This window comes from Bombus huntii, chromosome 3 (genome assembly GCF_024542735.1).
Source record: "Bombus huntii isolate Logan2020A chromosome 3, iyBomHunt1.1, whole genome shotgun sequence".
NCBI classification, from domain to species: Eukaryota; Metazoa; Arthropoda; class Insecta; order Hymenoptera; family Apidae; genus Bombus; species Bombus huntii.
In genome coordinates this window covers 2,406,213-2,422,172 of record NC_066240.1, presented here as the reverse complement: position 1 = coordinate 2,422,172, position 15,960 = coordinate 2,406,213, and the positions used below count along the sequence as shown (strand labels likewise).

General features: G+C 33.7%; 1 protein-coding gene across 3 annotated transcripts in view; it reads left to right on the top strand.

Annotated features, from left to right (window-relative positions):
- LOC126863359 (transducin beta-like protein 2) overlaps positions 1-15,960 on the top strand; it is a 62,573-nt gene that overhangs the window by 14,576 nt on the left and 32,037 nt on the right. For all 3 annotated transcript variants that reach the window (XM_050613430.1, XM_050613429.1, XM_050613428.1), the window contains exon 2: positions 15,477-15,707. In XM_050613430.1, coding sequence (XP_050469387.1) covers positions 15,477-15,707 — 231 coding nt within the window. The remainder of the gene's footprint in view (positions 1-15,476; positions 15,708-15,960) is intronic.

The window sequence follows — 15,960 nt, the reverse complement described above, 5'->3', positions numbered from 1 at the left end:
TATATCTCTCTCGTCATATTAAATGGGAGGAAGCTGTTTAATCCTATCGCTCCTTCCCGGCTCAAATTCCTTTTCTATTTCACTTTTACTATCTTGAAATAAAGACTTATTGCCGGTATCCATTTCGATCGCAGGTTTATCAACTTTGCCTCACAATTTTACTTCAGAATTTACATTTATGCTCGGTTTCAATATGTTTGATTTACCGCTGTCAGACTTACAACCCTTTAAGTAATTTATTTCATCTACAATCGTGTTCCTAACTATAGTAAATTTTCCTAGTTTTATTATGTACATAAACAGTAGAACTGACATTTTCTAAATATCTTACTCGAGGCTTCCTACCGCGCCACGATTCATATGCTGCTTTATCTTGTTTTAAAGCTTTAGTCGGAATCAATTTGATTAGAATTATAGCAGTAAGGATTGATTCTCCCCAAAACACGTTTCTCTAAACTAACACCGCTTATCATTGCGCGTGGCTTGTCGTTAATCGCTTATTTCATAACTCCGTTATCGTTCTTATCATACGTTTCCAAACACTATTCAATGGAAAGATTCGTAGAACTGTCGAATGATAATTGATTCCTCTTTGTACACAATGGTCTTCCATCTCATTTGACAATTATTCCTCCTCATTATTGTAATACAAATCGAAAACCTCTAAATTGAATCACTTTATGCAATAAAATCACGAAAACCTGAAACATTTGATTTATACGTAATTAAATTTTTATTATTAATGATTGAAGAAGTGAAATGGTTCGACCACAAACATGAACAAACATGAAATTTTATCTATTGCTTTTTCAAACAGTAGTCCTGCTTGTTTACTATTTATACAAGCTTCGCATAAATTATCATTAGGTATAATTTTGTCAATATGGTTTATATCATCGATTATTTGCTTACTCTTCAATTGTAAAAATTTAGATTTTCCTATGTGCCCTAAACGTTTTGATGCCATAAATCATAATTATTATTTATAGCATCATACGCTTGACAATTATTAGAATTTGCCTCTTTTTCTATTAGTTTCAAAATTAATAACTGTTACTGTTTCAACCATTCGCGATCTCGAAGAAGCGCGTCAACGGGAGTCGTAAATTCCAGTTACGATTCGAATAATCCACGCCATGAATAGATCGATCCCCTATTTCGTTTGGGATAATAGGGGTGGTTGAGTGAGTATAACGCTGTTTTTAACAGGTTACAATATTACCTATTTCCAACAATTCAATAACTTCAATATTTGATACAATTGTGAGGATGTCGGCTGCCAAACTACTAGCGAGTACGGAATGAGACTCCTTTTGGCGTTGGCGATTAGACTTCTTTCGATTGACTGACTGTCTGCTGTCGTGTTATTACGGAGGAAAGCTCGGCATGGGTGGGTTTCAGGTACGAAGAAAGCGGATTCGCTGGTCACACTTTTCGTTAGGAAAGTGAGAGTAACGATCCGCGATGCCCATTGGTATGACCAACGTTAATGAATGAGAATAGATGGAGGAAGCCTTCTACCAACGTGGGTGTCACCACTCGTGGGCGACATCGTTCACGAGAAAACCCCGCTTTTACCGTTAGGTAACTACCTGCTTTCTCCGTAATTTGTAAGAGCGCACAATAAACGTAAGGATTATTCTAAGGATCATTCATAAAACAAAACACTTACAGGATTAGAGATTCCTTCAATTTAAAAGGACTACGTTAAAAGCATTAATTTCAAAGTGTTTACGTTTTATGGTGGGTCCTTGGGTTTATTGAGGGTCTGAATAATGGTACGTGGGCCTTTGGCGGCCAGACAACAAGGGATGGCCTGCGGACTGTCGCACATGACATAATAGTTACATTGTGCAACCCTAAACCTATTGACATTTCAGGTATACCTATTCCCATTATGACCGGTCAAATGATCGGTTTTTAAAACAACTTATATGTTTCTTAATATGGAACGAAGACAATAGCCAATTTGATAGTAAAAAAATATAGCTTGTTTTATTTAGAAATAACTGATATATATTTTATTCTTTTCCACCGCGTTCTTTACAAATTGTACGATTCTCAATTCCAAATTCCACATACATATTTTTTACATTTTAAACCATCTTCGAGATTTTGATTTTATAGTTTCGAATTTCTATTTTTGCGCCATTTCAATGGTCCTATCTACGTCGAATTTGGTACTATTATACAGGGTGGTTGGTAACTGGTGGTACAAGCGGAAAGGGGATGATTCTACGCGAAAAAAGAAGTCGAAAATATAGAATAAACTTTTTTTATTTTAATTTTTCCATCGAGACAACGATCTACAGTGAGATCCGGTATAACGAGACGCGATAAAGTGCACGCGTACCGAGCGAAAATTCAAAGTCGATTTTCTCGAAAACAAAGCCTCGAACGAAAAATTTTTATTCTATATTTTCGACTTCTTTTTGCGCGTAGAATCACCCCCTTTCCGCTTGTACCACCAGTTACCAACCACCCTATATATGGAGTTTGCGCCAAACTTCAGAAATCAAAGCGAATATATCGGTTTGCAAGCGATGGCTTCGTTGAATTCTGTTACCAAACCGAATAAACCTTTCCTTTCACGATAACGTTATTTCTGCTTATAACGTTTGAGAAAAACGCCGGATCCTATTTTCTGTTCCATAGAATTGATTTTTTTTTTATTTTAATTTCTGCTTTATAATTTGTCCAGCTGAACATTTGGTAAATTAAAAGTGATATGTCTACAATTTTTAACCTCATATACGCCGCGTGCTTACAGAAATGCAATAAATGCGTATAATTTTACAGTAGATAAATCGCATTTAGTTCCCAACATTCGAAACGCCTCTGCTTCTACTGTTATAAAAAAATACCAATCGTTCAACCGGTCAAACGAGCAGTCGTGATAGGTAAAACAGTCAACGTATTCTTCTCAGAAAACAAACAATAAGAAGAGAAGTGAACATTAAGAAATTCATTGTACGTATATATTATAAGAGAAGTCGTAAAGTTAAATGGCGATACGATAATATTGTATCTAAGAAATTCTGAATGAAATTAAAAAAGAAAGAAATAAAGTAGGTTTAGTGTTAAGAGCTTACCTTTCGTCTTAGTTTTACCGCTTTTGCTCGTCTCCTTTCTCATTGACAATAATGGTCACTTCTGTGTGTTACATTTTCTGTACAGATAATATGGAGTTTCCGGATTATAAACAAAATCCTCGAGAACACCTTGAATACTCATGTTACTGGTACATGGATTTTTCTTTCCTTCGTTGCTGTTATAAAAACTTCCTTTTCCCGCTAGGAAAATTTCTCTCAACAAATTCAATTTCTTTGTTCAGATTCAAATTCTTGAAAATGAATCTTTCTTTATTGTTGAGACGATCCGATGGTGCAAAGTGCAAGAGAAAAGCAAGCTTGTTGTTGATATTAGATTGATAATCTCCAGTCGTGAAAACAAAGTCAGACGTGTTGTCTTCTGTTGTTATTGGTTGAGTTGTTTGAACTTTTTGAACGTTACGTTGAACGCTTCTTCTATTGTGGAAACAATTTCTTATTTTGTAATCTTTTCTCTCGCGTTGATGACGCTTTGTAATTGATGCATTCTTCTTGGATTTGCAGAACTGCTTTTGTTTTATACGATTGTTTTTAAATAACTAGAAAATAATCAAAATTATTTTCTGTAGAATTTTGTGTATCTGCATGCTCAGCTTGAACAAGTTTTACGCTTATACAACTGCTCTCGTTTCTTAATTTTACTTCAAGATCCAAAAGTTTTGTTTTAACGAAAGTCAAAGTTAAATTCTCGTCAAATAGAGTTGCTATTGCCGCTATTATACCGTTATGTGAGTTATTACATCAAGATGTGACACTAGTCAACAATAAACGTGACGCTTCGTGTCTGTTCCAACTTGTCAAAAATTATTCAATGTTTCACCAGCGATGTATCACCGCTTAGTTTTAATCCCAACAATTTCTTTCGTAGAGCAGATTGAGAGTGACAAAACTTTTTCTTTCCTGCATGATATCCAAACTATTGAAAATTCCCTTTGCAGTACTTGCAGCTTTTGCGAAGCCGGGGAAAGAATCGATCACTTTGATCACATCAATCTCATTCACTAAACCACATTTTTCATTTCCACGCGCTATACCTGCCACTATCAAGAGGTTTTATATCCCTCTCCACTCTGAAACCTTCCATTGTCACTTGTATTTCACAAAATATATGATTACAAAAATTATTACAAAAAGGAATACAAAGTTAGTAAACAATGCATTCCGGGCCCGTGACCTGTTAGTTAAAAGCAACAAACTAAATAATAATTATTTAATTTAGTTCACTCCTCGTTGAGGAACGCACGTCTGCGTGCCCAATTTTCTGCACAAATTAACTGCAACTGACCGAACGAACGAAGAAACGAAATGGCTGACCGCTCGTACTAGGTAAATAGTTGCTATTGTGTCCTCCACTCAGGTCCACTCAGGTCAAAATCCACGCATAACAGAACATTTAGAATACACAGGATTAAGTTCTTGCAATGATTCATCGCACACCCGCACACTCACACTCCTAACGGTAATCCAACATTCAGAATCAAAACAACCTTTTCAACATTACGTTTCTGTGACTTTCAATTTATGAACTTGTTCGATGTGGCATCTGAACAACTCAATTACGAGAGATACTCGATATATTACTATGTGGAAAGGTTCGATTTTAACACTTAGCCGACCAAATAGGGAGATTTCCCCTCTGTGAAGAACATCGTTGCGTGACCGAGCGGGGAGATCTCCCTTTTTAACTTTGTCAACGCCTCTTTTCTTTTTTTTTTTTTTTTGTTGTTATTATCAGTTATTGTTTACCTGGAATTGTTAATTGCGCCACTTTTTCTGCTTTTATAAAGTACAGTGTATAATAAAATACACGAGTTTAGTTGTGTCAAAATTAATGAAGAAGTTACACTATCAGTTATTTCTAAATAAAATTATAATTGAACGATATCACACTGTAAAAAAATGTTAAAATGCATTATGAATTTTTAATTTCACGTTCAAGTCGTGTTATTTATCTTTAGCCGTCTTTAATGTTTTTAATTTTACCTATATTTTTTTATACTTTTAATTTGATGTTTTGTATAAACAATATGTGAAATCGTTAAACAAAATCATTACCACAAAATATAATTGGCCAGTTAAGTAATTTTTAGACTTCTTTGTTTTTTAAGTAGTAAACATTAGTCTTCGATACTTGGAAAAATGCGCGGTAGACAGCGTATAAATTGGTTTGTCCGAGCGCGGTGGACAGCGTATAGCACGCTGTGGCGTGCTCGGTTGGCTAAGTATTAATACGTTAGGGAATTAGGCGATCGAGTTTCATCCTTGCATAGAGCGACCAAAACACCATCGTAAAACCGTAAAATTGTTCTCCGTTGAACCGAAACGAAGGGAAAATGCGTCGTTTAACGACCAGATAGATTGTAAGTTGTAATGTTTTCATCAGCACGTAAATAGACTTAATCAAACGGTGATTGTGCGATAGCTATTCGAGACGCAACGATATCTCTGTAAATGTATTTCACGGAACAACGAAATCGTATATAGGTACATACAGTATCGCAGAAAAGTCTTAGGTGATTTATAATAGCAATCTCATGAACTACATTTTTAGGAAATATTTTCATAGAATGTTGATAAAAATCTTTAATTATCGCCTTTGTGACATTACTCGTGTTTATAATTCTTCCTGATTTATATATTTTAAAAATAGTTTCACGGGTTTGTAGAAATTTTCTTATTTTGTCAGCTAAAAGACAAATTGTTGTATTGTATATAATATAACTAATTAGAATAAAGAAATTGGTAGGAAGAATGTCAAACGAATATTTTTATTTGGCAAATCTAAGACTTCTGCACGGTACTAAACGTGCAACATAACTAAGTTTAGAAATAGGTCGCGCTTCGTTTTGTACGTTAACACGTGAAGATATGTGCTTTGTTTTATTGTTTGTATAAATCTAGGTTGAGATTAGGTACGTTACTATTTCTTGTAGATGTATGTTAGAATCAGAAAATTAAAGCGCATTGCACGCGCCACAACAATGCGAATATACCATGACGAATACAGAGAAATTTGCTTCCCCGTTTCTTTCATCATTTTATTTTCTTTTTTTTTTTTTTTTAATCTAACGAAAAGATCAGTTTTATAACACAAATAAGCACAGCAGTAACTTTGTGACGAATTATTCTTTAAAGTTACTTCACTTCCTTAACTTTACCTACTTTCACCACGGTAGATCGGATCGATCTTGATACAAATCGCAATTTAATTTTAAACGTTAATGCGCGACCAATACGCTGTAAAACCAATGAGTGGCGAGAATCATACACGTAAATCTTTTTAACTTAACAATAAATGTCCGTGATTGATAGTGACCTTTTTCTTTTTTAATATGATTAATAATTGACGATAGGATGAAACTTAATCGATTTTATTGGGTCGCGAAATTTAAACGGCGTTTCATACATACCATTAATTTAATGTTTAATTACAACACCAAATTATATACTGATAGAAGAATGCAAAATAATAGAAATAAAAGAAATAGCATTAAAAAGAGCAGCAAGGTACGAAGAGAAAGCCCTAGAATCAAAAAAGGAATTAGTAAAGGAGTGTATGAAGGAAAGAGAGAGAGAGAGAGAGAGAATGGGGGAATGGACAGGAAAGGAAAAGAGCAAGAAAGAGAAAGACGGGACTAGAAGAGGTGAGAAAATGAGGGACGCAGATAGAAACAGGTGAGGAGCAAGAAAGGATGACAGCAGACCAAATTACAAAAAAAAGAAGAAAGAGAGAAACAGAAGAGAGGGGGAGAAGAATAAGGGAATCCAAGTATGATATACATTACAGAAACGTAGCCAAAGAAAAATTACCAAAGTACTTAGAAGGGAGGATGAAGTGGAAGGACAGAAGAATACTGGCAAGATTCAGATGCGGAAACGAGACCAAAGCAAGGGAATACTGGAAAGAAGAGGGGAAAAAAGATGTAGACTATGCAGAAGGAAAGAAGAAGACCTAAGACATGTAATAGAAGAATGTGAAATAACGAGAGGACCAAAGGACATAGAAAAAACGCTAAACGAGACTGGAGAAGGTTTAGCAGAACTGAAAGCAATAATAGAGAAGAGAAGGGCAAACGACAAGAAGGAGGCACAACAAGGAGGCTAAAGACCAAAGTTGTAATAGTTTTTAGTCATTAGTTGCTAATTTATAATGCCTAATTTTTAGTTTTTAGAGGTAGAATAAGTAAGGTAGTGCAATAGAATAGAGTGGAAAAGAGGGGAGGTAGACATGTAAGAAGAGAAACAGACATAAGAGATGTAAAACCGAAAGTTCGTCTAAAGCCGAAAGGCACGTACTAAGCAATAATAATAATAATAATAATAATAATAATAATAATAATAAATAATATAATGTTTAATTTTTATATTTTTGTGATATCTACAAAATGTGCTTTAGTGCACAAAATATTGAAGACATATTCATATAATATTAAGAAGAGATTAATTATGTATATTTATATATTCCGTTATGTAAACGTAAATATACATATTTATTCAATTTTAAAAAACAAATATTTTTTCCGAGTTATTACGAGGAATATCTATTTTATATTAGGAACAAAATATTTTCTTCGAAGAAACCAGAAATATTTATTTTATATATTCAAAGTAAAATATTTTGCTTTTAAAACATTGAGAGAATTATATTTGTATCTTCAATTTTGTTAACAATATTATGTTTTATTTAAAAAAAATTAATTATTAAAAAAAACAAAAAGCTTCTATCGACTTTAGTTCATATATTCCCCGGTCATACAAAATTGCAATAAAGCAAGTAACTCGATAATTGAAACTGTCCAAACACTTTTTAAAACACTTATAACATGTTTGTGTTGCTTATCAAGTGGTTCTTTGGACATTTTTCTCCTTGCTATCTGACGATTTCCCTGCTTCTTCACTTTCACCTGACTCGAGAATTTCAATTCCATCCTTGTTTTGAGGTAATTCGTTTTCATTTTCTTCACAGTTTGTGCCAGAGCACGCCTCACTTATACTTATTATTTTCTCAATATGTTATCTTCTCTTCTAGACACATTCTGATGCACATAGAAGGGCTATTATTTGTCAAAACAATGAAAGGTTGCATTTCACAATATCACTGATACCCAAAATTCTCTTCTAATGCTTGCCTTTTCCTAGGGGTTTCCTCTATAATATTTTTCTTTATAACGTAAATACGAAGAACGTTTTCTCAGCCACGTTAGATTTTTATGAATACCACTATTGAGGACAGTACACATAAGTAAACAAGGGTAGCTACAACTGATGATACTGAGAACAATAGTCAACGACCCATGGTATGTCAGAAACGAGGATATATGCAAAGACATAAAAATAGCAATGGTCAAAGTCGAAATCGGTAGGTATGCAGAAAAATACAGGAGAAGAACGGCAATACATCAAAACCAGCTGACTGCTGAAGCGAGAAAGACTTTCATAAAAAGAAGACTTAAAAAAAAAAAAAAATAATAAACACCTCACTGACGTCACTAAAGAAAGAAAGTACATAAACTCGAAGATGGTATTTCGCTAGGGGTAGCCTTCCACATGTTATTTAGCAATTACACTAGGAAAATTTACAGAATGTCTAGCTGGACAAATTGTAAAGTACAAAAAAAAAAAACAACGTTAGGTTTGAGATATTCGAAGTATCGCCGCTGTATTGTTTATGTCTATTTCTGATGTTCATTTTTTCGAAAAATTAACACTTTCGTCACGTTTATATTTATTGAATTTATTAATGCTTTGATTAGCGAAGTCAATTTACTAGCATTAATGCTTAATTTACGATCGTGTCAAGTCGACGCGTATCCGTAGAGATAGCTATACCAATTATTATTTAATTCAAATTTAAAAGTTTCAAAGAAAATGAATTGTGTATATATATATATATTTGTCTCATTAAATGGATAAAAGTTAGTACAAGTGGTGGAAGAGAAATCTAAACGGTTTATGTATTTTTCCTCGTGAAATTCGAAATGTGTCAAAATAACGTGTGCCGTAAACCTAGCGATAAAATTTCCGGTTTATAATTATTAATATATTCGTAAACGACTTGTACAAAAATTTGAATATTTTCGTGAGTCATTATAATTACCTACGTGAGTAACTCCTACTAGAACTTATTTTTCTGTTTATTGCTCTGTTGTTCGTTTGCTGGGTTCAGGAGCCGGCTGTATGACTAAAAATCTACTAGTATATTGTTGTTGTGAGTGACTAATAGTAGTAGAGGAGGAACAATAATAGGCTTCATGCAGTACCGATTACGAATTTAGTGTGTTCCAATGATCCTGGTATTTTGTGCGAAAGAATAAATCGAAAATATGCAATAAACTCTTTTCATGTTCCGCTTCGTTTTTGATAAACTTGAATTTGAAAGTGTGTATGGATATGTGAATTTGGCTAATTACCAACTAAGTATGAATGAATAATCAGCAAGTATGCGCGAAAATAAGTCGAAAAAATAGAATAACTTCCTTTTCTTCTGAGACCTCGTTCTGAAGACAACTGAGATTGAATATTTTTAATTAAGAATTAAAAGTCAATTCCCATACGGCTTGATACGCGTGTACTTCCCAAATTTTCAAACTCGATTTCCCAAATTAACGAAAATATTCGAAAATATAAACAAACTTTATTCTATTCTATTCTATTATATTTTATTTTATACTTTAGACTTATTTTTCCAGGTAGAATCCCACTCTAGCTAATTCATTACTAACAATGATATAGCATGTACAGGGTGACTGGTAACTGATGGTACAAGCGGAAAGGGGGTGATTCTACGCGAAAAAAGAAGTCGAAAATATAGAATAAAAATTTTTCGTTCGTGGCTTTATTTTCGAGAAAATCGACTTTGAATTTTCGCTCGGTACACGTGCACTTTATCACGTCTCGTTATACCGAATCTCACTGTAGATCGTTGTCTCGATGGAAAAATTAAAATAAAAAAAAGTTTATTCTATATTTTCGACTTCTTTTTTCGCGTAGAATCATCCCCTTTCCGCTTGTACCACCAGTTACCAACCACCCTGTATATTACGGTATTAGATGCCAGGTAGTAAACAACCGCCGTCTATGCACAGATCAAATATTTTTTTACCACAATTGTTCAAACTCTTTTTAACATAAATTAAGATACGAATATAACCTAGAAGATGGTAAAAGTTGGAAGGTTCGTGTTGGGGTTTCCCAAAGTTCGGGCGAAAGTAACCCACATAACTTTGATGATAAGAGAAAGAGAGAGATGAGTCAATGTCGAGGTTCTATTGTACAATAATTTACTAAGTAAATAACTGAGCAATTTTTAACGTGTCCCAGCAGGAACTCTGAATCATTTTTACCATGGGCTACCAGCTGTTCCGAAACTACTTGTAATCGTATTTACAATGTCGCAGCTCCTGCGACAATAACGTTGTTAATTCCATTTGCGCTGTTGCAGCGATGGAGACAACAGAGTGCAGAAGGTTAATCATTTTTAAAACGAATAGATAAAATAAAAAGTAATAAATAAATAATTTGTAAAATTTAATTTGTTTTATTAGCAAGCTTATTACTGTTTTCTAAAGATACTTATTAATTTATGAATGTTTAATTCATGACTGGTGAAATTTTACTGGTAGTATTAGCTCAATCGTGCAGGAAGGTCTATGATTATTAACTGAGTTTTTAAAACAATTTTATGTTCAGTTGCGCTTAGTACGTAACGCTATCTTTTGATATGCGTCGTTGCATCATTCCTTATTTTTATTACAGGCTGATATTTTTCTAAATGATATTCTGATTGATTTTTTGCTCCTTTTATATGTATACATATTGTATTGTATATAATATTTATTATATATATATATATACACATGTATTCACGGTGATTTATGCATTTTTGTGAAAACACAAACTTGTAATGTTAGATAACGAGTTCTCTTTTATTTATGGTAAAACGATGAAAGAATCGATTGTACATCTGCCGTGTCTCCTTATAAACTTATAAGCGTTTCATTGCGATTTATCGTTAAATTGCAATGGTTACCACCTATGCAACACTTGCGATTTTTTCGAAATGTCGTAAAATGAGATATTTAGTATTTCATAACTTAATTAAGTGAGAATAAATAACAAAAAAAAAAAAAAAAGAATAGTCATATTATTTCTAATCTCTTCAAGAATCCTCGAAAGAAATTTGTTACTAGTACACCGTGTATATGATGACTCTTTCTGCAAATTATTTTCCATTTGACTATTTATACACTAACAAACCACTTATGTTATTTGCGATATAAATTTTCTTATCTTAAACATATTTAGTAACCTGACTGTAACACGTGAACACTTCATATAATCTCTTAGTAACCACCAAGGCTGTTCAGCAAAATAAGGATTATAAAAAACCGAAGTTACTTAACAGGTCTTCCTGAGGAAGCAACGTTGAAGTACAATATCAAATCAGAGCATTTACCAATTAAATAAAGAAAAATATATAAATATGGGTGATATATATTTTTTTTCTTTATTTAATTAATAAAAAAAATAATATATATAACACGTGAACACTTCATATATTCTGTTAGCAATCATCAAGGTTGTTCAGGAAAATGAGGATAATAAAAAACCGAGGTTACTTAACAGGTCTTCCTGAGGAAGCAACGTTGAAGTACAATATCAAATCAGAGCATTTACCAATTAAATAAAGAAAAATATATAAATATGGGTGATATATATTTTTTTTCTTTATTTAATTAATAAAAAAATAATATATATAACACGTGAACACTTCATATATTCTGTTAGCAATCATCAAGGTTGTTCAGGAAAATGAGGATAATAAAAAACCGAGGTTACTTAACAGGTCTTCCTGAGGAAGCAACGTTGAAGTACAATATCAAATCAGAGCATTTACCAATTAAATAAAGAAAAATATATAAATATGGGTGATATATATTTTTTTTCTTTATTTAATTAATAAAAAAAATAATATATATAACACGTGAACACTTCATATATTCTGTTAGCAATCATCAAGGCTGTTTAGGAAAATGAGGAAAATAAAAAACTGAAGTTATTTTTAACAAGTCTTCCTAAGGAAGCAATGATGAAGTACAATATCAAATCAGAGTATCTACCAATTAACATGTTGACGCCGGCGTGCGCCATCGGCGGCTTACACGTGTCTGTCCCGAGGAGCGGCGATGGGTTACACATGTATTTCACAAAACAGGTTTATATTATTTTATCTCAACATTATAAGCAGACATACGATAGTAAAAACATAACAATTCAATATTATAAAATTAACATAATTATTTCCTTTCTTCATGTAATCTTTTAAAACAAGTTAGGCAGAGTGCCTGTGGGGTTCGCTATTAATGAAAATGATAAATAATTTCTTCGCGAAATTTTAAAATTTTAATACTTTTAGTATCCCATTTTCTATGTACATACCACGCATTTACGAGGCAAGACCCACATATTAATTCCATTACAATTTTTTTATACCATTTTATAGTTCCGCTCAAACAACTATAATAAGATGACATCTGATCGGATAGATCAAACCCCTTTTTAGCATCATTATAAAAGAGAAAACAGTGTTTGGCTTCAATTTACTATTTTTCCTCTGAACAATAACACATCTATGATTTTTGGAAGTAGCTAGCATACATACTGACCTTTTGTCAGTCCATTTTACGTAACTTAACACTATTTTCGTCGTGCATGTTCTTTACGCGCGCTGTTGTTCTCCGACGAACATGCATGACTATTCTTTTTTTCTGTACGGAATTGAAAAATTTTTGGATTCTCGCTATAAACGCTTCTTATAGAAAAATGTTCACAGAATTGCGTGCGATGCTCAGAATTCGCGTCAGACCTCTACTTTTTGAGAAAAATCGAAAAGAGCACAAAATTAGGGCCAAAGCTGGTCCCGCCAGCTTTACTTAACATTTATAGATATATGCAAATTGATATTGACAAACTATTGTATATCAATGTATTAGTTAAAGTTCACGGAATTAATTGAACCCAACAGGAATCGTATAGCTTTTGTAATTTTGCTGTAAATTGAGGTCAAAGTTGAAAAATTGCGGTCGTGTCGAATAGTCTAATTCGGGCGCCGCTCCACGGAGAAAACCGTGAATATCGGCGCCGGTGTCAACGTGTTAAATAAAGAAAAATATATAAATATGGATTATCATCCATTGTGTGTATATATATATTTTCAATATGTACATTTTTTTAATATACAGGGTGGTTGGTAACTGGTGGTACAAGCGAAAAGGGGCTGATTCTACGCGAAAAAAGAAGTCGAAAATATAGAATAAAAATTTTTTTCTTTTTAATTTTTTTTTTTTAATTTTTCCATCGAGACAACGATCTACAGTGAGATCCGTTACAAACGAGACGTGATAAAATGCACGCGTACCGAGCGAAAATTCAAAGTCGATTTTCTCGAAAACAAAGCCTCGAACGAAAAATTTTTATTCTATATTTTCGACATCTTTTTTCGCGTAGAATCACCCCCTTTCCGCTTGTACCACCAGTTACCAATTACCCTGTATATATATTTTTAATTTTTCGTTCGAGGCTTTGTTTTCGAGAAAATCGACTTTGAATTTTCGCTCGATACGCGTGCACTTTATCACGTCTCGTTATAACGGATCTCACTGTAGATTTAGAAAAAAATTTTTTTAAAATTTTTATTCTATATTTTCCGCTTCTTTTTTCGCGTAAAATCACCCCCTTTCCGCTTGTACCACCAGTTACCAACCACCCTGTATATTAAAATGCTGACTTTTCTCGTTGGTTAGATTCAAACAAAAAATACATTCAGAATTTCTGAATAATGAACTCACTGTTTTTAATATCAATAATAAATACCGAAAATGTAAATACTTTTTGGAAAATTGTAGCAACAATGATACCATTTGATTATTACATCTAAGTAATTATTTTGTTAATGTGATATTTAGATAATGCCCAGTGCTAAGATGTAGTACACGCTGTTTGCTACTTTCTTCCCTTGTTTACAACGTTCAAGGAATATATTTTTAGTTAAACCTCTGTATACTTTCTTACTCACTAAATAAATATGAAACATCCCGTAATGATCCTCTTTTACCGTCGTGTAACGGTATTGAGCAGTTCAAAGCCGGTTATGAGAGGGTGTATCATACGACAGTAGTGAGAGTCGACCGGGATAAGATAACGCAGGTACCTGCTAGGGTGACTCATGACGCATCATTTACCCCCGAAAACTGATTTCTATGCTTTACAGTTTTAAGCGGCAGTATAAAAGGCCCTAGGGGTTGCACACTTAGTTCAGTACGTCTGAAGTGCTTACATGGTCTACGTGTAGTGCCACTAGTGTATACCAGAAGTTCTCCGATCGTTTCGACAGTTTTCCTATTTCGTCGCAGTTAGAGAGTTTGGTCTCCATCCACGTACACGAACGTTGGCTTCCGATTCGTTTTGTTTTGCTCTTCGTCGACCGAGATAAAACGCGAATCGACTTGTCCGTTGGCTGTTGACTAGTTATATCAATAACAAACATTACTTCGAATCGTGGAAGATATGTAAGTAAACACATAGTAATGTGGTAGTAAGAATATTTGTCACGTTCCGTAGCATATTTTGAAAGACTTCCTACGAGCGGTGAGATATGACACGAGCAGAATTTCGTGTGTACCACGTGGTGCGGTTCTATTACGTGACAGCAACGAAATATTGTAATCGTTTTACTCGAGTCAAATTTTTCAACGATAACTTTGTTGAAGATATTTTTAATGAGATTGTAACTTTTTCTACAAATTTCTTGACATTCTTCCGATACGATTTTAACATGTATATAATCTATTAGTTTACTATTGGATAGAAACGTAACTAAATTAAGGATATGGTATTCTTTCTAATAGATAGATAGAAGTAGGAAGCTGATGAGAATTTCAACTTACCATATTAATAAACATTGAAAACTAAATTTAGTTCCGGATAAATCATTTATCGTGTATTATTTATCCGGATAAATAATATACCGAAAACAAGTAAAGACGAGTTTATACTGTTCATTTTGGTGAATCACAGCAGCTGAAACGACGTATGAAAGCGTCGTTTTTCGATGAATCAACATCGTGAATTCGGCTTTACTTGCTACATGACTAAACTGCCGGTCGCGTCTGAACCAGCTTAACCGGGCTACTATCGAACCAAGGAAGGTTTAAAGATTCGGTTTCACGACCTCCTCCGTCATGGTTTCCTATTGCTCGGCAGAAGCATATCTGTTTTTCTCATAACTTCTACCCTTTTCTTTGTGTCCTACTCAGAACAAGTTTACAACGATGTAGAAATTAACAAGCAGTTTATTTATCGTTATAGATGGTACAGAATCGGAAAAAGTAAAGTTCGAAGATTCGAGGGACTTAACGAGCGGATCGACTGGAACGGCCGGCAGCAGCAGCAACAAACGCGCTAAGAACAAGAAGAGACGTGAAATGCAACAGGAGTTCACACATTCGTGGATGGTGGGTGTGCTGAAAGGACACACCGGTCCAGTTCTGGATATGAATTTTTCCAGTAACGGCAGATTTCTCGCAAGCTGTGCCGAAGGTATGTACCGATACAGTTTAAGAAAATTTGTCCTACGAGAAGTCATTATCAGTATCTCTCTTATCGCTTTAGCGTTACATTTCTCTTACGCTCTAAAATGCCCTATATGGGAATTTATAGGGTAAGAGCAGAGACTAACCTTGCAATATAATTTATGAATTAATAATATTTTGGTATACTGGTTACATCACTAAGATTAAATAGGTCGCGTTGTTGGTTAGAAGATTTCGATTATTAAGTATTTCGATTATCT